Raw genomic sequence first — 23,934 nt, 5'->3', positions numbered from 1 at the left:
AAACCGGGGCACCGTACGTCGCCATACTCCGGCAGACTCCGGAGTATAGCTGCCTGCAGGCGGCGCTGGGTCCTCCGAGGTTCGGGAGGAGTCTGCCCAGTGCACTCGCCACCTTCACGACCTTCGGTCCCACCATAGTGAAGTGTGGACCGAAGGTCAAGGATGAGCCCCAAATATTTCATTTGGGAGCTCATCCTGACCCTCCCCTCTCCGATCTGCAGGGTAGCCCCCGGTGGGGGTCCCTTGCGTCCGGTCCCGCGGAAGAGGAGGGCTTCGGTCTTTTCAATTCTGACACGAAGCCCCAAACTCTTTATGCGGCTGATTACGAGGTCGAGTCCGACCTCAGCCAGCCGCGACGCCTCCTTATAGTCTCGTCCCCGGGAGTAAACGAGAGTGTCATCCGCGTAGCAAATGACACCCATCCCGGGGAGGAGACGGCCTCGCAGGACCCAGTCGTACCCGATGTCCCACAGGATCGGGCCCAGCACCGATCCCTGTGGGACACCGCAGCCGACCCGCCGCCACTCCACGGACCCCGACCGATTTTCGAGGCCTACTTTGCGATCGGAGAGGTACGCCTCCAGCAGCCTCCCTAGATACGGGGGTACTCCGAAGAATTTCAGTGCCTCCCGAACCACTGCATGCGGGAGGCTGTTGAAGGCGTTCGCGATGTCCAACGACACCGCGAGCACCACCTCCCTCTTGTGTTCCGCTTCACCCGTCACCGCCCGTAGGCGTTTGAGGGCGTCGATGGTCGACCGGCGCGCTCGAAACCCGAATTGGGATTCCGAGAGTCCGGGTCCCGAGCCCTCCTCCAGGTGCTGAACGAGCCGGGAAGCCACTATTCTCTCCAAGAGTTTCCCAGCTTCGTTCAGCAACACCACCGGTCGCACCGACGAAGCCGAGTCCGGGGTCCGCCCTGCCTTAGGAAGTAGGCAAAGCCGACCCTCCTTCCAGGCCCCCGGGAACTGGCCAGACCGCAGGCAGCGGTCAAACAGTTCCCGGAGGCTATCGCCGAGGTGCCCAAGAGCGATCCCAAGTACTCTCCCGTGCACCCCGTCTGGACCCGGCGCCCTCTTCTTACTCTGAAGGCGGGACAGAGCTGCCTCCATTTCAGCCTCTGTGACGGGTGGCGGAACACTCTCCTCCTCGTCCGGCGTCTGTCGAGCCATCCTGGGGGGCATGAAACCCTCGGGTTCGTCGGGAAAGAGTTCTCTGACGATTCTTCCCAGTTGCTCCGGCTGGAGCGTTTCGCTGATGGGGGCCGACTGGGCGCGGAGCTTGTTCCGCGCCTAATTATACGGTCGGCCCCAGGGGTCTCTCTCTAGACCCCCAACTAACTCCAGCCAGGCCTCCTCCTTGGCTCGGCATATGGCCTGCTGCAGGATCTTCCTTTTCTCCACGTAGATCCTGCGCAGCCTGTCGTCCCTGTCCACGTCCTGGGGGCGTCTCCGCCTGCTCCGAGTATATTGCCTCCTGGCTCCGTTGCAGGCGGCCCGGAGACCGGCTATCTCAGCCGACCACCAGTAGAGCGCCCGCCGTTGGGGTAGACGCTTCGCGAGCGGCATGGCCGCTCTGCAGACAGCGGTAAATGTGTCGCAGAGCCGGTTAGCCGCCTCATCCACCCCAAACTCCAGCAATGGCGGGAGACTCCAGCGGCCGACGATTGCGGCCTCCTCTGCCAGTTCCCGGTTGAGCTTGGAGAGTGCCCAACGTGGAAACTGGCTACACCCCCTGGACAACGTTGACGACGACGATGACGCCGGACGGACGGGAGCTGGAGACACCTCGAACCATATGTATCGATGGTCCGAGAGAGTCTCCACCTCCGTTTCCACCCTCCACCCCTCCACTCTGCGTGCGATGGCTGGCGTGGCAAACGTGACGTCTACCACGGAACCTCCCGACCAACGCACGCACGTCTGGACTGCCCCCACATTAAGCAGGGATAGTCCGGCAGCAAGCGCTCACTCCTCCACCTCCCTCCCTTTTGGGTTCGTAACCGGATTTCCCCAAGTCGTGGACTTGGCATTGAGGTCGCCGGCTACGAAAACCTGAAGGGGAGCTAGCTGCCCCACCAGCGGCCCCAGAACGTCGAGAAACCGTTCCAGGGCCGCCAGGTCACGATTCGGGGAGAAGTAGACTCCGACGAAAGCCACCTCCCCCCGAACCGCAGCCACATACCCATGTCCCCTCGCCTTGATGACAAGGGGGGGTCCAGCTCCAGGCCTCACCACGATCGCCACCAAGCCCTCGGTGTCTCCCGCCCAGTGTGGGTAAGAAGGCACAGCATATGGTTCGGCGACAATCGCGACGTCAACACACCACTCCGCCATGGACTGCAAGAAAAGGTCCTGGGCCCCAGCGCAGTGGTTGACGTTCGCCTGGAGGACGTTGAGATGCCCGGACATTATTCGGCCATCTCAGCGTCTGCTGTCACCACTTGGTTCCCCCCTTGGGATGTCTGCGAGGGGAACTTCCCGCGAGTTAATGGGGGCTTGCACGCCATGCCCCCCATCACGTGGCCCGCCGGCCTGCCAGCATCCGCGCACACCGCGCAACGAGCGGCGGCCGAGCACCCGGCGGCTTTGTGGCCAGCCTGACCGCAGCGATAGCACAGTGTGCTGCGGTCAGTGCCTGCTGGGCACGTGGCACCGACGTGCCCTAGTCCCAAACAACGGAAGCAGTGCCTGGGACGCGCCTGCAGGAGGTGGACGACCCCCCTGCTCCAACCTACCGCTATTTTCCCGACTTGCAGCAGTTTTTTCCCTACTGCTGCCGGAACTTCAATGTGGGCTGTCCCCGAGCCCATTTGCCCTACGCGGATGTTTCTCACGTGGACTTGTCCCGGAGAACAGCCCCCCTCCTTCGCCACCGCAGTAGCCAAGCGCTCCGCCGTGACCGCGTCGCTCAGGCCTGAGATTCGCATCTCTGCCCGCTTCTCAGGCCGGAGCACCTCCATCTCCTCAGCCAAGGCCTCCTTTAGACGAGCGGCGAGGGCATCGGCCTTCTCCCCACACGTGGAGCCGGTCACTTCGATGAGTCGCGCCCCGGTCGCCGACTGGCGAATTCGAAGCGGGCCTATTCCCAGCTCGTTCCCAGTTTTCCCAGTTCCAGTGTTCCCAGTTCGTTCCCAGGTCGCACATGTTGTACTGACAACATAATCCTTATCTAATACTGTCAGATATATTATTTAGTTACCTTAATCACATATGTATTAAAAAACGCTCTGGTGTTGTGGTGCGTGTAGGCACCTAAAACACCGACGGTTTGCGGGTTCGATCCCCACTCAGAATGGGTATTTGTACAATTATTTTTTCCGGTTTGATTGGTTGTCCTTGTGGGTCTCCCCACCGTGCCTTGGAGAGCACACTCAGCTGTTGTTCCCACTTGTTATCATGTACACCTAATAGCGATCGTTACTCATAGTAGTTATATATTCGCCAAGCTGCAGTTGAACAGCGTGGTACATTTAGCTCCAATCCTTTTCCTACATGGATAAGAAAGCCTACGCCCAGTAGGTAATGAGATGTTTTAAGCTAAGTCGTGAGTCATAAACAAATAAAGCCGTATAACAATGTAACAATATTAATAATAAACTTACGATTGCGGCTTTGTTAGAATTAATTCCGGTTTGGTAACTATGAGGAATTGTAATTATATTGTAAATTTTAATATATGAAGTACAAAAATATAAGTTTATACACACATTTCTATTCATTATAATATTCTAGACTGACATCTTAAATTTCCCGGTCTCAAGGTATGTCGCTAAATTTAAATAAGATCCATAAGTTGCCCTATTCTTGAAAAAATATTGTTTCAATTGGTAAAGATATAAGGAAATATGTATTAACTAACAACGTCCAATTTTTAAAAAAAGCGTTTTAATTATGCACTTGCATCGGGTATTGACAGCTGATTCGACTAAAAATTGAGTTGTCTATTTTAAAATATAGGCAGGTAAATTAAACGAAAATGCTTGGAACTTTTTTATTTAAGCAACATTCAAATAAAATTGTTATACGAAACGTAATAAAATATATAAATAGTTATATCAGATTAAAGTGGAAAAAGCATTAAAACAATGGAATGTTGGCTCAAATGGTCGGAACAACGTATTTCTGTGAGTTCTATGAAGAGTTCTATTTTCATAGTATTTTAAGCGGGTAATACAAATCGTTCCTTATAGAAACCAAAATTATTAGAGATATTTTTTATAACGTCAGTTGATCAAACCCCGATTCTATTCGGTTTTACTACTTTTAAATAAATTTCGGCAAACAAACGAATAATTTTACCGTCGACTTTTTATGAATATTTTAACCGACTTAAAAAGAGGAGGTTCTCAACTCGACTGCATTTTTTACGAAAGCTGGTATTTGTCATCAAGGTTGATCGAGATCTGATCAGTACTTTTTGAGTTATACTTAATAATGCATAGTTGACATTTCATATAATTACTTATCGATGTAAATTAAACTCGTTATTTTTATTTTATTTTTTCCTTTACAGCCAACATTATTTTCTTAACTTTATTTTAGACAAAACTGGTTCTAATAATAACGAACATTAAAAAAGGATTTTTCAATTTGAGGATTTTCAAATTGTTGTCCGGAAGCTATGAGCGTACATACATTTTAGCAATTAAATTTATTTGTATACATTTTTTTAAATATAATTTTTCCCTCTAAACTAATCTACTATAGTGTTATTTGCATGTATCAAAATCAAAATGTAACGTTCGTCTATCGATTGCCTCGAACATATTACTGTTTACATTCGCTAGAACGCAGCAGTCACGTTCCGGGTTTGTTTCCAAATACGTAAACCTCATTATCCCACTCTTGTTATTTTAACAAATTTTAACCAAACGTTGAAATTTTACTTCCATGTCCTTTTTATTAAGTCGAGCACATATATTTTTCCTTATGAAATTCTCCTAAAAAATATTAAAATATTGATCTTTATCTGCCAGTTGATGAAATAGGCCACCTATTGCAACGCCTATTTTCGTACATGCTTATTGTTTCAAGCCGAAAGTATTTACAAAATAATTCTCCATCATTAATACATATAATATAGTTAAACTTTTAAAGTCGCCAAAGTTTCAAACGGGCTGCTCCATATTGTGAGCAGGAGATTCCTGCTGTGCCCTACCTCAGATAAAAAAATATGTTATAAATTGTTTGATATATTTTGTTTTTACAACCAAAGTCATATATTACATGTTTCTATCTACAACCATCCAATAACTGTATTTTATTAGCTTAGGCAACATAGACCATAAGTTCTAGTAACTCCTACCAATAAATCTTATCAGTAAATTACGTGTAATGTAGTAAATCACGCTACAACAGTGAGCAACTACAGCAAGGCAATTGAAACAGCGGGAATCATCTAGTAGGATACTAGATGATTCCCGCCGGATGATTATCCTACTAATAGTAGCGGAAGTTTTTAAGGATGTATGGATGTCTGTTACATATTCACGCAAGAACTACTGAACTGATTGTTAAGAAACTTGGTACGTTGGTATATAGAGGTCTAGAATAACACATAGACATGTTATTTAGCTATTACGTTGTTATTTCTTGCACTGTGTCCCCCGCTATATGATCATGAGTTCGCGCTATTTTTGACGCGAACTTCATCATCATCATCATCATTACAGCCTATACAGTCTGGACATAGGCCTCCACAAGTTTACGCCAAAAATAACGTGAACTCATGTGATTTGCCCATAGTCACCACACTGGGCAGGCGGGTTGGTGACCGCAGGGCTGGCTTTGTCGCACCGAAGACGCTGCTGCCCGTCTTCGGCCTGTGTATTTTAAAGCCGGCAGTTGGATGGTTATCGCGCCACCGGTCGGCTTTTTAAGTTCCAAGGTGGTAACGGAACTGTGTTATCCCTTAGTCGCCTCTTACGACACCCACGGGAAGAAAGGGAGTGGCTATATTCTTTAGTACCGTAGCCACACAGTACGCGAACTTGTGGAGGCCTATGTCCAGCAGTGGACTGCGATAGGCTGAAGTGATAGTATTTTTATAACAATACATATATGAAATAGGTGCCACACTTTGCAACTGTCCCGTAAATTTTCACGTTATACCTTTAACAAATTGTTTCTCGTTGCAGCTGGTCGCAACAAGAAATTGGAAAGTATAGTATAAATAGTCATATACGGTCTTACTTATAAAAATCTCGCTAAGCAATACTTAGCCACCGCTTAGTTAAACCGCTCTTAAGCTACAAATCCATGTTTAACTTTTGTTTACTTATAAACGTTGATTAGCTGTTACTTAGTTAAGAAACAAACAAAGAATGATAATTTTTTTTTCTAACAAACACACGCAAGTAAGTAGATCAAACGTCACAATATAACAGCTGATTTATGTGAAATCCGCCATCTTGCCGCTTAGCAGGAGTTAAACTATGCCTCGGCAGTGTTTAAATTTGACGGCTATTTAAACACTACTTAACGACTTCTTAACGCTAAATAGTGTTTATAAGTGAGGTTTTTGCTAATCTGTTGCTAAGCAATTGATTAAAAATTAAGAAACGTTTATAAGTAAGACCGATAATTCTTTAAATTATTATTTTGTAATTAGAAAAGATAATTAAAATTAAAATTTAGTTCTTACGTTGTGAATTAGAAATATATAAAAACGTAATTATTTGACTAAAGTATCTCCTTACGTCGAACGTGAAAAATAATAAATTTATACACGAAACAATAAATGACCTTCATGTAATTAGTATTCTAAGAACGCGCAGAGGGCTAATAAATTAATTACTTTGAGTCAGAAAATAAATATCATCAATTATGAGTCGGACATTTACAAAATTTGATTATCTGTATTTTCCTGTTACCGTCCCACTGCTGGACAAAAAGCTATTATACAGAAAACTCCAAATTTTTCTGCTATTTAAACTTTGAAAAAAAAAGCACATTTATTGGGCTTTAATTATTATCTGAACTTAATTTTTGGTATTAACTCAAATTTAGATTTATATTAATAGTGTATGAAATGAATAAATACGTTTTATATAATTAAGATTTTCAATTTTCATATGTTACGGTTCCAAAGATTAAGACAGGACAGATAAACAATAACAGAGTTTCAGTAACAATATTCTTTTACTACACTTTGAGTGACAGAACCCTAAAAGTGAAAATTCTTTATCTCAATGAAAAGAAACCTAAATAAATAAATGTAAAATAAAAAGGACGTTACTTAAAAAATTAATTAAAGAGAGAGACATTTTATTCATAAATAAATATCATTAATATATTTTTGGTCTTACAAATATAGACTAGTGAGAAGAAGTTAAATTATTTATAGTATTAGGAACTTCAATAAAACGAGTAACGCCTCACGTAAGCATCTTAGTGATCTTAGTTTACCTCAAGTAATGTTGTAGTCTAAAATACAGAAACAAATGACCGGAAACCGTGTAACGTGCTTCACTGTTTTCAGTTAAGAGATAACATATGTAGTACTCTAACTAAATATTATTTAACTCTCAATATATTTTCAATTATCATGTCTATTGCATGTGTACTTAGTTACAAAAATGTAGAGACACGACAAAGCCAGCAATGTACGGTGTAAAAATAAATCGTTTGATGCTGTCGTTGGATGAAAGTTTAAGAGATCGTAACGGTGTACGGGGCCGAAATTAAACGTAAGTCAGTACGGTAGGAGCGCTTGCAGCGTAATAACGTACGTTAAGATTCTGTGGAAATGTTCAAATTCCATTTGAACGCGTAATGTTGGATGTTGAGTTTCATGAATTTTAGTGATTTTGTTTACGAACAAGTTGTCCGGAGATTGTGTGTGACGTGAAACGAATTTTTGTGTTTGTTTGTAAATATTGGTAAGCGATCTATTTTTGGTACAATTTATGTTTAATATATATTAATATTAGTGATAAAAATAATAAAATATATATATATATTTATAATAGAGTTTAAAATGCATGAAATTATAAAAATATTTAACAGCATTTATCAACATCTTGTTATAATTAACCATAAATAAAATCGGTTGTCGATTGTTTTTTACACGCGTATTTTATATTTGTATCACGCATTTATACTTTTAAACCGATTAAGGCACAAAAGGTAGGCAGGTAGTACATAAGCATTTATGTATGTATGTATTTACGTATGTATGTATGTACGTAGTATGTTTATACATGTGTTTGTGTGTGTGTGTGTGTGTGTATGTGTGTGTGTGTATGAACCAATCGATCAATTTAAGCAAGTAAGTTATCTGTCTCCTTTTGAAAATATTATCGTTTCAGAAAATTTTAAGTGAAAACCTATAATTTATTAAACAGCGCCATTAAGTCATTAGTGTATTGACATATGACATATGACGTATGACACTGTAATTTAAAAGAAAATAGATATAACACAGTCAAAAGTCCCTACAATTTTTTTTTAATACTATTACCCTAAGAAAGTAGAATGGAGTGCCCTTAAGAAATATAACAAACTTTTGCTATTTCATTCACTGTCAGATAAAATTCTAAAATATTTTAAAAAATAATACGGGTTCCCATTAATTTTCAGTGAAAAACGTTTCAGACCAATCAATTCAAGCCGACATAGGCTAATGTAAGTTGATCTGTAAAATGTCAAATTGATGCCGACAAACAAAGGTCCCCAAGCATTCATTCACACTCACGAAACTTCCAGAACACCCTAAAAACGAAAATTTCAATGTTCGCTTATGTGTATTTACTGAAAGCCAGTCTCAGATAAAAAGTGAGGTTACATTATCAAAGGAAAATTCCGTTGACAATAGTTAGTTATACCATCATTTAACAATTACACCAAATTCATAATAAGCCCATTACAGTCCAGTGCTGGACGTAAGCCTCCCCCAGAGTACGCCACATGTCTTGATCGCCTGCTTTAGAAATCCAATCCCTACTAGCTAGCTACCCTCTCAAGTCGTCGGTCCATCTGGTAGGAGAACGTCCAACACTACGTTTGCCAAGCCGGCTCGGCAACGCGTACACCAAATTGAATAATTCTTTTTTGTGTTCGTTATTTTTAGTACAAAATCAACAAAAAATATATGGAGGTATAAAATTTTGTTTTAATATCTATACATCTATACAAATAAATAAAATTGGCGTGTCTTTTTATAATATTACACTAACGGCTTTTTACTTAATTCATACATATGACATTCATTCATACATACATATGTATACACGGTACATATACCAAAATAACATTTTTTATAATCTATATTCTTACTACCGTTACCATACAGCAAATCCTTGAAACGGCTAGACCGGTTTTGATGGGACTCTTACTGCCGGATAGCTGATGCAATAAGGAGTAACTTAGGCTTTTTTTATTTTAGAAATTTATTTATTTCGTAACCCTGCGAACTGAACAATAACTTGTTTTTTAAATTTCACGTGGACAAAGTCACGTTCACAGCTAGTTTTCAAACAAATTTCAACAAAATCGTACGGTTTTTGTACATTCAATTTTAAAAAAATGACTATTGTGTGTGTTGTGTTGTAAAAAAATAAATACTCAACAAATGCAATGACTCCAATCTTTTAACAGATAAACTATTTATCATAAATTAACATTAATTTTATCATTAGACTATAAGTTTAGTCATAATATATTTTTAATATAAAGCGACCTTAACCAAACAATTTTAGATCTCAATTTCACATAACGTAAATGTCTTTCGATACAACGATTCAGCCTGTAATACATCCTACTCCTCAGCCATCCTGAGTGGGAACGGAACCCCCAAACCGTCGGTTTTTAGACACCTACATGCAATATATTGTTAATAGTCAAGCAAATACGCATTATTAGAGATAACTCAAAAAGTACTTGTCAGATCTCGATTAAATTTACATGGGACCACACGACACGAATCACCTTTCGATTTAAAAAAAACATCTAAATCGGCTCACCCAATCAAAAGTTCATACCTAATCAATCTAATATATAAAATTCTCGTGTCGCGGTGTTTGTAGTTAAACTCCTCTGAAACTGCTTGATCTATTCTCATGAAATTTTGTGTGGATATTGGATAGGTCTGATAATCGAACAACATCTATTTTTCATCCCCCTAAATGTCTCCCCCTAATTTTTTTATTTTTTTTTATTTTTACATAAATTATTTATTTTTTATTTTATTATGATTTGGCGTTGTAAAATACATACAACCCTAAATTTTCACCCTTCTACCGCCAACCCCTATTTTTAAATAGCGTTTAGCGGCAAGACAACGTTTGCCGAGTCAGCTAGTAGTTATATAAAAATACAGTAGAATTGAGAACCTCCTCCTTTTTACGAAGTTGGTTAAAAATGTTTCTATATCAGAAGACTGTTACCTAAACACACACCTATCAAGTTGCCTTAACAACAGACAAATGTGTGTGTATATTAAAATATTTATCTATTTTTTCTTTTTATTATTTAGGTAAAAGCCTTAGCAAAAAGATTAGAGAAAATAGACTCAATGTTAAACAGCCAACTTTATTCCACCTACTAAACTCTGATCATAGACCATCTCTAGGGGATCTTCTTTTGTTATTTCCTTCGAACGTATTTTCTCACTGATGGTATCTAGATTGAATTATTATCCAAACAAACATTTATATAAAAGTTTTTCGTGAAAACCGTGCTCAAAAAAAGTATAGATTTAAATTATTAAATATAACAAAGTTTAATTTTAGAACTTAATATATAGTAATTAGGAAGTTAGCAATGGCTAAAGAATGACTAAGAAAGATCTACCTAACCCATAGTAATCCATTTGTAATTAATATTTACATTAATGCAGCTAAGGCCTACCTTGTGTGACGTCACATAATATACCGTTCTGATATTATAAATGCCTTATATAATATTATAAATCTCTTAGTTTCATGAATGGATGTTTATTACTCTTAAACGCAAAACTGCAGCGACCGCTCTGGTGTTGCATGTGGCGTGTCGGTGCCTATAAACCAACAGTTTGCGGGGTTCGATACCCGCCCGAGGTGGATATTTGTATATATAAATATTTCTTTTCGATTTGGATGTCAGTCTGGGTCAGTGTGGGTTTTCTTACCGTGCCTCGGAGAGCACATTAAGTTATCGAACCTGGTTATTATCATAAATACCCAATAGCGATCGTTACTCATGATATATTTGCCAACCCGCAGTGCAATGGTGGATTAACCTCCAATCCTTCTTCTATATGGGAAAAGAGGCCAAGCAAAAGCTACACAGCGGTATTGATTGTAATTAAACTAAATACATTAATAGCTTGAAATCCAAAACAGCACTTCGGCTTATTACAATTCAGATATTCCCCAAACCAGCTGGAACTCGTTGCCTAAAAATATCCAATTTAGAGCAAAACCGTTCCTCATATAAAGGAAAACGATAAGAAAACTAATGTTCCGTGTTACTTTACTGATATTTATTGGATAAACGTGTTATAAAATATATTTGGGCACATATGTTTCCGAAATAACAGGCTCATTTACGCATTTGACAGTGCTTTTCTCTTCGGGTTAGGATAGTTGTAGACTCGATTCCCACCCTGAATTTAGGAGTTGTGCTTATATTTGTGTATATAAAGACTAACAGACAGCTGTTCAGCATTATGTTCCCAAGTCTATATGGCTATATGAAAACATTAATTGACTAGAATAAGAATTATGACTGAAAGAAAGTTATTTTAAGAAAAAATACTAAAAAAATAAGAATTAGAAAATGTATTAGTTACAACTATAACAATGCTACTGTTGGCGCAACGGTCAAAGCACTGGTTTGTGGCTGTCGCGATGGCGCTTGCGGATTCGATCCCCGCACATGACAAACATTTGTATTGACCATAAAGATGTTGGCCGTCGTCGTCTGGGTGTTTGTGCATTATTTTTGGGTCTCCCTACCGTGCCTCGGAGAGCACGTTAAGTCCCGGTCGTTACAATGATAGCGATCATTACTCATAGTATATATCCGCCAACTCGTATTGGAGCATCGTGGTGGATTAAGCTCTGATTCTCCTCCTACATGGGAAAAGAGGCCTATGCCCAGCCGTGGGATATTACAGGCTGAAGCGTATACACAATGGTTAAACATAGATTTATTTTAATTTTCTTCTATACAAACCTTATCTTGAAAATAACGGTAATAATTGATTGGAAGTTATATTTTAATTTTTAACTGAGGTTGCACACAGCAGGATACATCATGCTCAAAATCTGGTCTAGACATACATTTTGGCGATTCATCTTTACTTTTATAGATATATAGTTATATACATATGTTGTTATATATATATATATATATATATATATATATATATATATATATATATATATATATACATTATATAGTTATTATATACAAATTTTGTTATATATACATGTTGATATAATAGTAAAACAACAAGTATACGAGGAGGTTGATATCACAAGATTTAGTACAATAACACATTATTATTACACCGTATGTGCGTCGTACGTACACAGATTACGTAGCGTTAGTATAACTCGACCTTGAATTGTTCACCTTCGACTTTGATTACGTTCCATATAAGTATTCCTCTATAAAAGCTTACAATAAACATCTCATAAAATATACAATCACAACATTTGTTATAACATAATAAATTGTAAAGTATTACGTATGATGCTGAGTAAGTACTCTTTTAGCATTTTCAAAGTAAACAAAATAACCACGAAAATAAACGGAATTATAATTACATATTTAATAATAATTTGATAAGTCATAAATTAGTGTGTTAATTAACAATAATTACTATTGATCAAAATTAAAAACATTAATGGGCCAGCCCGGTTTTTGCGACTTTTTCTTCTAAAACTCTTTGGGCATGTTTTACGAATTGCTAATAAAAGTTATTTCGGAGATAAGTTACGGATGAACATTATAACGCGGAAAAACAGCCAATTAGAACCGTTTTCACTTCAGCTATTAAACTAACTTTGGAATTCATTGAGTCAGGAATATAAACTTTTGGCAGGTAAAGTGATGTTTGATTATGAAAAAGGAAAATGTACTATATATAAACTTGACGATACATTTATACGTCGGATAGTTTTATCAACAACCGGTCAAACGGGCTTTAGCATGATACTTTAAGGCGTTCCTTAAGTAAAGCCCCCGTAAACGTTGTTTTGCCCTATATGTAATTAACCGCCTTAATCCTCCCCCCCCCCGCCACTAATAACTTAGGAGTATAAAAATAGATGTTGGCTAATTATTGTCAGACCTACCCGATATGCACACAAAATGCCATAAAAATCAGTCTAGCCGTTTCAGAGGAGTATGGTAAAGTTAGTATAATTCGCGTCATGTAAAAAGAACGCTGGCTGTCAAAATGCGCAAAGGCGATTTAGTGTTTGTGTTGCCAACTCTGGAAAAAAATTTTTCGTACAGTCCATTTTTTGGAACAGTCTTATTTGGTAAACAAACCACTGTCAATCGTAATTCACGCATTAATCGTTTTCCGCATTTATCACTCACTTTCACAACACATTAGCATACGGACACTTTTAAAACTCCATTTACTATTTATTTCACTAAAAAACAAATATCGATTTATCATTTTAAACACATTAAGATACGAATATCGAGAGTACAGATAAATAATATTTTTGAATACGACATTTCAATAGGTAACTAAAAAATTTGTTATTGCTTTTGTTTAAAAACAATTGTAATTTTAGATTGTATTATTGTATGATTGATTGTAATTATTCAAATTGTTTTTTAGTAAAGTGATAATTATTATACTTATTTAGTCCGAATTATTGGCACTGGTATTTCTAGTATTTTTTAATGTACCTACTACCACTAACCATTATACGAAGCCGCGAGTGAAAGCCTAATTAAAAAATAAAACAGTAGTACTTTTGTGCGCGAGTACTACACATGCGCAAACGCACCCCCTCCAGTTTCTTTCAGCGTTCTTTTTACATGACGCGAACTATACCCGTAAACAAAAGTAAAAAAAAAACCGGCGGGTGTGTAATATTAATATAGATTACTAAGTAATATTATTGATCGATTGAAAGTGAAAATAATGAAATTATCCATTGAACCGAAATGATCTAGTACATGAAACACGTATAAACATATGCACACGTCAAAGTTACGACGCCGTAAAAGAAATACCTATCCCTATTTTTGGTCTCACTAAAATTATGCATTTTATGCAAAAAATTGTAATTTATTCACCACTAGCTGTAACCACGACTTCATCCGCGTAGAATTCAACAAAATAGTAATTGTTTAGTTCGCAGAGTTTAAAAAAAATGAAATAAAAGTGGCCTAAGTTACTCCTTTGTACATCAACTATCTGCCAGTGAAAGCCCTGTCAAAAGCGACCCAGCCGTTACAGAGATTAACCGGAACAAACAGACGGACAGACAGACAAAAATTGTAAAAAAAATATTTTGGTATATGTACCGGGTACACATCCATATGCATTTAGTAAAAAGCGGTTATTTTAATATTATAAACAGACATTCCAATTTTACTTATTTGTATAGTACCAATAATTATTTAAAGAAGACCAAATTTATACACATGAATATTCATGCCGATGTTACGATAACTTAAAAAAGATAATCTTATTTTGGTCTCAATACAAGTAGATATTTATTATATACTAGCTGTGCCCGCGACTTCATCTGCGTGGAATAAAAAAAGAGATATTGTTCATTTCACAGTGTAACAAAATAAATAAATTTCTAAAATAAAAGTAGTCTAAGTTACTCCTTATTACATCAACTATCTGCCAGCGAGCCTAGCTATATAAATATTAATATTATATATATTTTATTTTATCCAAAAAAATACTAACTTACACACTACAATAAAAAGCTGAAGGACGTGGAAAAATTTATCCGAGAATTAACAAAAGATGAGAAGATTTTCGTCTTATTACGTTCAAACCACGGTTAACTGAACAAAGTGCCTTTGCTGTTTAACGAAAAAGGAATGGGATAAGGGAATAAGATTAAGGATGGACTGTAATACAAATCGCTTAACATTTAAATCTTTTAATTAGTTATATATAAGATAACATTACAAGAAAAAGAAACAAAACTGAGATTCAGCGAATTCGTCATTTTTCTCTCATTTTATAAGTTACTTATATTTGACTTTTTTATTACTTTATATCGAAATGGTTTATAATAATTTCAAGCGGCCAAATATAATTCATAAAATTTGTATACGGCAATATCGATTATCATCGGTTAATAACTCCAAAGAATAACTCGAATAGGATTCCCACCCCGAGAATGTGTATAATATATATATTTATTTATATAAGTATTATTTATATGTAGGTTTATCAAAAAAAAAAAATGTAGCTATACTAGTCGGCTGTTACCTATAACACAAGCATTAAGTTGCTTACTTTAGGAACAGATGACCGTGTGTGTATGTTGTAAGTATTTATTTATTTATTACTCTTTATCTCTATTTTTTCCATCTAATCAATCAATTTTAATCATTTATTAATATTTACCATTTATTATATAAATATAAAAAAGTATATTCAACATATATACAACATTTTATTTACATTATTAAACACCACAAGTCATTCTAGGCCAAATCTCTATACAAAAAAAAATATTTACCTTGTAATATTCTGTATTTATGTGTATATATGAAAAATGAGTTCCAGTGTATTTGCCCGGCATGAAGTAGCTTAACGGATTAAGCTTTAAATCCTTCTCAACAAGCGAATCGACCTCGACCTCGCTGTGAATTTTCACATATTGTAATTGTTTTTTTAAAAGTCGGTTAATGATGGTTTTTTAAGCTTTCGTATATAAGAGATAACAAGCGCTATTAAACACTCAGTCGTTTATTCCTAAAATAAGCAACTAAATTATTGTGTTATAAGTAATAGTCAACTGATATAGCTTTTTTATTCTTAAAATTCGAGTATACATATACATAACACATAAAAGATTATTTACTATATTATTTACTTCAGGAGAAAACCATCTTGTGTTAAATATATGAATAATAAATAAAAACACAACGTATTTCAAAATTACTTGAATTTCAAAATTAGTTTGCTCATAATAATAACCATAGCGCGAAATTATGAAAAAAATTAACTAAAAAGTAGTCTGAATTCCCACTAATATAGGTATTTATTATTTATTTTGCGCTCGACGAATCTGCATTCAAAGAGGAAATCCTGGATAAATTCTTGGCATTTCACGCGAAAGTATAATAGGTAAATAAATTTAGTAAATAAATTATAAATATATAAGTAAATAAATTTATTTTTAATATATTATGTCACTCTTACGTGGGTTTCGTAAGATGCGAATAAGGGATAACACAGTTCCACTACCACCTTGGAACTTAAAAAGCCGACCGATGATGGGATAAACATCCAACTGCTGGCCTTGAAATACACAGGCCGAAGACGGCAGCAACGTCTTCAGTGCGGCAAAGCCACCGGTGCGGTCACCAATCCGCCTGCCCACCGTGGTGACTATGGGCAACACACATGAGTTAACGCCATTTCTGGTGCGAACTTGTGGAGGCCTATATCTAGCAGTGGACTGCGATAGGCTGAAATGATGATATTAATTCATATTTAAACATAGCATGAACAATACTATGATTGGATATTACTAATCTACGTCTCACAGTAATTAAAATCTATAGCACAATTACAATTATACTAACAAGCGCCGTCTGATCCGCACAAACATCCGTCAAACAATTAGTATAATTAACAGGAGCTTCTGAAGACCCAACGGTACCTACATGAACATATAACACATTTACCGCAATATTCACAGATTTGAGCCTAGCTAAGGTTACCGACACGGTAAGTAAATAATTCAAGAGGTAATTTTCAAACTATTTAATAGATAAATAATAAATATCTACACAATACAACACGGTTGTCTGTTCCTAAAGTAAGCAACTTAATGCTTCTGTTAGAGGTACCAGCCGGCTGCTATAGCTACCTTTTTTTTTAATAAACACACTTATAAATAATACATATATAAATATATAAATAAATATTAATAATATATAAATAAATATTTATATTACACCCAGACTCGGGGTGGGAACCAAACCTACAACCCTCGGAGCAGGAAGCAGGATTACTACAAACTGCGCCAACGGGCTGGTCAAAATAATTCAGTCAGTCAAATAATTTACCTTCCTATATGTACGATTTTTATTTTTGTGTTACCCACAATTAGGAATTCTAAACATTTTTGAATATCATATCAAAAATTGACCGCTCCAGCGGGATTCGAACCCGCGTCTTCGACATACCGTGTCGACGCTCTAGCCAATTAAGCTATGGAACGATATACTCGCCAGAGCGAAACTTTTGATATGATGATTTTTACTTTCGGTTTAAGCGAACTGGAGCGGTCAATTTTTGATATGATATTCAAAAATGTTTAGAATTCCTAATTGTGGGTAACACAAAAATAAAAATCGTACATATTAAAAATAGCATGGTGTCGTCTCCTGTCAAAGATTTTCATTGTAATATGAAACTTTGAATAGTTACGAGTCTCTGTAAAGAACTCACTATAGACGGCGCCACGGTTCGCTTAAACCGAAAGTAAAAATCATCATATCAAAAGTTTCGCTCTGGCGAGTATATCGTTCCATAGCTTAATTGGCTAGAGCGTCGACACGGTATGTCGAAGACGCGGGTTCGAATCCCGCTGGAGCGGTCAATTTTTGATATGATATTCAAAAATGTTTACCTTCCTATTTCCAAAATTCTACATACAATAAAATGCAATTTTATTAAAACAGTGACTTATAATTTAAGTTATATAAGACTTGATTTGAAAGAAATAAAATTGTTTGCAATCCTTAATAGAAACATCAAAAAAAAATTGTCAAAAAAATATTAATTTGCAGATTTTGAAAGTTCTCTTCTTAATTCTGTTTAATACTTAAAAACTCAAAACATACTTATAAGAAAGAATACGTACAAATACATTTATTTAAAAAAAGATATTAACGCGCTATTGTGATTCATATATTTGCATAAAAGTCATGAATCACTATCCCGAGAAATATATCTTAGTTCTACCGAAAGGAAATTCCGCATAGATTTGTTAACACGATTCGCAGAAAAAGTAGAAACTGATAAAGATGATATCATACCTGTATATAGCAAATTTGTAATAGACTTATATTTGTACGTGATTCGTACATATTCATCTTTTACGGAGTAAAGCGGAGCGATTCGGCCTTATGTTATCCTGACAACGATTAAGATATTATATAAGTAGCCGATACTCTTATGATGATAGTTCATTCTGAGCCCTAACAGCTTCATTATTAATTTGCCTTTGGCATCCATTAATTACTTGAGCTTTTTTTGATCAGTGTAGCCCCCTCCCCCCCTTAAGTGAGATTTGCCTCCATCCCCCCTCCCCTTACGTGAGATTGACACAAAAAATTTAATACTAAATTTATTTTTAGTTTTCGGGAAAATAATCAACCGTTCAGGTATACTATAGTTAAATTATATATATTATAAGTATACTATATTAAATTAAATTAAATTCGAAGCAAAAACAGATAAAAACAACACTTTTTTTAATATTTACTCAATCTATGGAGACTCGTGTACTTTTTGAAGTTTAGGTGAGTTTTGCTACTACCCCTCCCCCTCGGTTTAAATAAGATTTGGTGAAATTTCATTGGACCGCTCTCCATCTTGAGTTCACGTAATTAATGGATGTCCCATTAATACTATTAGTGATACTAGGAGTTATGTTATTTTGTAAGGCTGTTAGAGTTGTCAACAACACAATAGTACAAAAAAAATCAGTACTCTAAGTATGTAATATTCATATAATTCGAGATCAAAATAAATATAATATTCATATAATTCGAGATAAAAATATAAATATGAAATAGTCTTAAGACGTTGTAGTTAACCATGAAGAAATAAAGGCCACATATTTAACGCGAATAAATATTCAAATAGAACGAGTATTATTTAACTGTCTCTCATACAATCTAAATGTATGTGTAATCTGAACTGCGCGCCTTTCTGGCTGAAAACTGACTATATATATAAGATACGTCACCGCTTTTATGTATATAAGGCCGTAGGGCTTATGGAGTTACTACGCGGAGATGTATTACGTTTGCTAACACTTTCTTTATAAAGGTCATGGGCGAGCTATAAACAAAAATAAAAACACAAAGTTATAATTTATATAACTATTGCTGCTGGTATTTACCCCATTGTGGTTACACTAGAAATACAAATATACTTTATTATATTCACAACCATGTATATGTAAGGTCAGTCTTATCGCTAAAAGAGTGATCCCTTCTAGACGAACTTTAGAAAAGGGACAGAAAAATAAATGCGCCGTTAAGAACACCTGTCACTATATTTTTTTTCCATCTTTGTATATTTGCATAATTAATTAAAGTATTATCATAAAAATCTTAATAAATACAGCAACCACATTTAAAAAAGCAGTTTAAGAACCCATATAAGTTGCCATGTGAAAAAAATTTGACAGGTTCTTTAAGATCCCGTGAAGTGTAGTGAGCAATATATTAGTTAACTTTTCTTCACAGTAAACTTTATGTAGAGCTGCAATTACCTAAATTGGATAAGTCGGAAAGTATACTATTAAAACTCTAAGTATTAAAACTCTAAGAGTGTGTCATTTTCATGTTAAGTGTTATAATTTTCAGTAAAATAGCTGAACTATATACAAAACATTATTAAATAAGATTAATTTTATTTAATTTTTTTAACATTAAATTTAAGTACAAAAAGAACTTTCGTTTAGGTCAAATATTTTTACTTCAGTAAAAAAGATTAATCATTACAGCCTATACAGTCCACTGCTGGACATAGCCCTCCACAACTTCACGCCAAAAATGGTGTGAACTCATGTGTGTTACCCATAGTCACCACGCTGAGCAGGCGGCTTGGTGACCGCAGGGCTGGCTTTGTCGCACCGAAGACGCTGCTGCCCATCTTCGGCCTTGTGTATTTCAAAGCAGTTCGATGGTTATCCCGCCACCGGTCGGCTTTTTAAGTTCCAAGGTGGTAGCGGAACCGTGTTATCCCTTAGTCGCCTCTTACGACATCCACGGGAAGAAAGTGAGTAGCTATATTCTTTAGTACCGTAGCCACACAGTACAGTACCGTAGCCACACAGTACAGAGTAAGATTAATAGTTGACCTTTTTAATGGTTGATTTTGACTGGTTTGACAAAAAAGCCATAAACGTATAACATTGTCATATAACATAAATATTAAAAACATAAAACCACTGGCAAAAACTACCGGTACGTTTATTCTGCTACTTACACATTAAATCCCTTGTTTTTTTAAAGTGCTAGTCCAATATATCTCGGTAAAATCAGCCCTCTGAATCTTTTTCACATTTACCAAAGCTTTACAGAAAGGCCCTACTTATGTACACTTAGATATACGTAGAAACAGTGCAATGAATCCTGAAGCGAGAGAATTAAACAAAAAACGGCTATCGGAAAACAACTAGTTATAAACATAGTAAAAATTTATTTGTCTATAATTTATTATTAGGCGTTTTATTTGATCAATTATTTTTTTAAATAATTTACTTATAAATTGTATTGCACTTTATACCAAATTGAATAAGAAAAGTAGGGCTAGCTATACAGCCCCATCTACTAGTTAGGTTAAAGATGTTATAGAAAGAGAGGTAGAGAATTTGACTGAGGTACGTAAAACAAAAAAAAACTGTTAGTTAACACACTAATATGCCATATTACATAAACAGTTCGACATACATGCGTAGATTTTATACATTTTTTATAATAGTAGCCCCTTCAGAATTAAAGTAAAAAGATTGGTTACCATTACCTACTATGGTTACTACACGTAGCCTTTATCATGAAACCTTTTATTATGAGTATTGTACCCAAGAGGACAGAAATTGAATGCAAAGAATATTTTGTTCGCTCATCAATCTTTCTTGATTAAACAATATAATAGGCAGATATTAAAATTTTCAATAATGTATTGCTATGACCTTTTACTATAACAACACATAATAAAAATAAAATAGATTTAAAACCTAAACTTTTCATTTAACATTATCCTTATCCTTCACCAAAGGTAATTTGTAGGAGGATTGGAACCGTTGTTTTGTTTTAAAATCATTGCTAATTGAACAAGTTTCTACGCATTTGTTAAATTTTATTAATAATAATTAACTTTAAATATTGTATATTTGTTGTATAATATGTATTTTTAACGAATTATCAACTCGTTAATATTGTAACACTTTTAGGTGTTAACTACATTCCATCTTTTTTTTAGTTATAATAAATAATTAGTAAATCTGTGTTTTTATTCTAAATGTATCATTCGTTTGTCGGAGTAATATCTTGACGCCCTATTTAAAATAAATTTTAGATATTTATTCCGCTCCAGGGTTTACAAGACCTCACGTCCCTGTGATACTAAATTTGAAATTGATAAGTATGTCTCATAGCCAGTCCGGTCAAATTTTAATGATCCAACGGGAAGCGCTACAACGCCTAACCGGGAGTCGTTATAGTATAAAGGTTCAATTAAAGACATCATAAGTTGTTTGATAAATAGTTAAGAAATAGAAGTAAAATTTATCGTGTAATCGTGATCACATAAAATTAAACCCCTTTTCTTAGAATAACATACCAAACTTCAATAAAATGTCCTCCTGTTTAATGTTGAATAGATAAACAAGGAAAAAAATTGTTCTAGCTTAAACGATAATGCTATCCAATATTAAATTTTACTTTGAACTAACATGTCAAAATTGTATTATAAACACAGACTAAAAGACCTTAAGACTGTTATTAGACAGAGTCTAGTACCTAAACGGAGCAAATATTGTGAGGGGTGAGAGAGCCATACACTAACTTGAGAGACGTTAATTAAGACAACAAACACCCTTCAGATTCAAACGTTATATTTATTAAAGTGTGAATTTAATTAAGTTTTAAAATAATTGTTCAAATTTGAAATTGGATACGAGTTAGTTAATAAGTACTTAAATATCACTTGACACAGAAAATTTACCATAAAATTATATTATTCGTTCTATTATTTTTCAAGTACGAACTAATACTGATAAGGAGAGTACTAATTAATTCGTTGTTCTTGTCTTTCTATTTTTATAGAAATATTTTACAAATTATTATAAACAACTGCATAAAACGTATTTTATCTCTTTCCCTAGTCATTTGAACTACGGTTGGTAGAAAAAAAATTACTGTTTACTAGTTTTTCAATTATAATATTACAATTTAAAATAATACTTGTACATTTCAACATAAACACAAACAGTTTTAAATCACCTGAGAAACCAGTTGACTTTAAGTCATCATACATGCATAAATTTTACTTTTGGCTACATATCGACATCATTTCAACTTCGTCAACAGATTTTAATATACGACCAACTTAGGAACAAACCTGAAAATTAAAATCGTTTAAAATTGTCTTAAAACAATTCTTATTCTCGCATAAAATCAACAAAAATATAAACGCTGCAAATCAAGAAACTTGAACTTTTAAAATCAACAAATAATAAAGACACAAACTTTTTTAGCTGCACCTTCCCCAAGACACAGCACACACACAAACACATACACTTACTGTATCTATACAAAATTTACACACGCACATTTCGTGTCATGACAATTTAACCTCAATACAAAAGTTATGTTTGTGTATAAACATTAAATAAATATAATTTAACGCTTTACTGACTTTTGAATATTAATGAAAACAGTAATATTATCTATGTACTTACTTTATTATATGAGCCAAACACAGGTTTCCATTGTCGGAACCAAAGAGCTCCCAAGAGGTGATCCCAACTCCAATATAAAACCCTTCTCCAATATAACAAGGGACTCGAGCTTATAAAGCTAAGAAATATTATTTATAATTTGAGGAGTTCTATTATATTTTCCGTAACAGTAAACACAGTAATTCGTGTCAGAAACGTCTGTTCGGCTTGTTGTTTCTTGTTCGATAACACCCAAGGGATGCACGCTTGCTTTGACCAGATTCTTCACGACTATAAATGAACTTTAGCGGCAATACCTTAAAGAACTATGAGACTATACGACATAGTTTTGATATGACGGAACACGATTATAATAATATTGGTATTACTTTAGAAATATGTGTATGTACAAAGGCAATATTAGGTCGTAGTGATAGTGTTGCGTTAGGAGAAAAACTTCAAGCATTTATTTAATTATAATCATTACATCATCATCATAACAGCCTATACAGTCCACTGCTGAACATAGGCCTCCACAAGTTTACGCCAAAAATAACGTGAACTCATGTGTTCTGCCCATAGTCACCACGCTGGGCAGGCGGGTTGGTGACCGCAGTATTGGCTTTGTCGCACCGAAGACGCTGCTGCCCGTCTACGGCCTGTGTATTTCAAAGCCAGCAGTTGGATGGTTATCCCGCCACCGGTCGGCTTTTTAAGTTCCAAGGTGGTAGCGGAACGGTGTTATCCCTCAGTCGCCTCTTACGACACCCACGGGAAGAGAGGGGGTGGCTATATTCTTTAGTACCGTAGCCACACAGTATTATATTTAATTATAAATAAAAGTGATATATAATGCTAACAATAACTACATAAAGATACAAATATTCTACAATCTATAAATATGAAAAATGTTAAAACTTTATATTTTAAGCAAACTTTTTATTCAAAAACACCATCAAAATATAGGCTAGATTTTCAGTGGATTTTCTGAAAACTTTTATATGAACATTGTTTTGATAATTCCGTATATAAAAAATAGAAAAATTTATATGGTTGAATTTTTTTTTATTTGTGACGTTGAGTGTGTTTATCGTATA

The 23,934-nt window shown here is 36.1% G+C and overlaps 2 protein-coding genes across 2 annotated transcripts in view; one reads left to right on the top strand and one right to left on the bottom strand.

The window, feature by feature from the left end:
- Positions 1-1,967: 1,967 nt before the first annotated feature.
- Positions 1,968-2,411, bottom strand: LOC123670364. Its single transcript, XM_045603863.1, has one exon. The coding sequence runs from the start codon at positions 2,409-2,411 to the stop codon at positions 1,968-1,970; it is 444 nt and encodes a 147-aa protein (XP_045459819.1).
- A 5,288-nt stretch (positions 2,412-7,699) lies between these two features.
- The window catches only part of LOC123670038 (CD151 antigen-like), a 147,124-nt gene continuing 130,889 nt past the window's right edge, over positions 7,700-23,934 (top strand). The window contains exon 1 of the mRNA XM_045603531.1: positions 7,700-7,882. The gene's annotated coding sequence lies outside the window, so the exon portion shown is untranslated. The remainder of the gene's footprint in view (positions 7,883-23,934) is intronic.

Source organism: Melitaea cinxia, chromosome 4, assembly GCF_905220565.1.
Source record: "Melitaea cinxia chromosome 4, ilMelCinx1.1, whole genome shotgun sequence".
Classification (NCBI taxonomy): domain Eukaryota; kingdom Metazoa; phylum Arthropoda; class Insecta; order Lepidoptera; family Nymphalidae; genus Melitaea; species Melitaea cinxia.
Note: the sequence above shows the minus strand (reverse complement) of the source record. Positions and strands in the feature narration are given on the sequence as shown.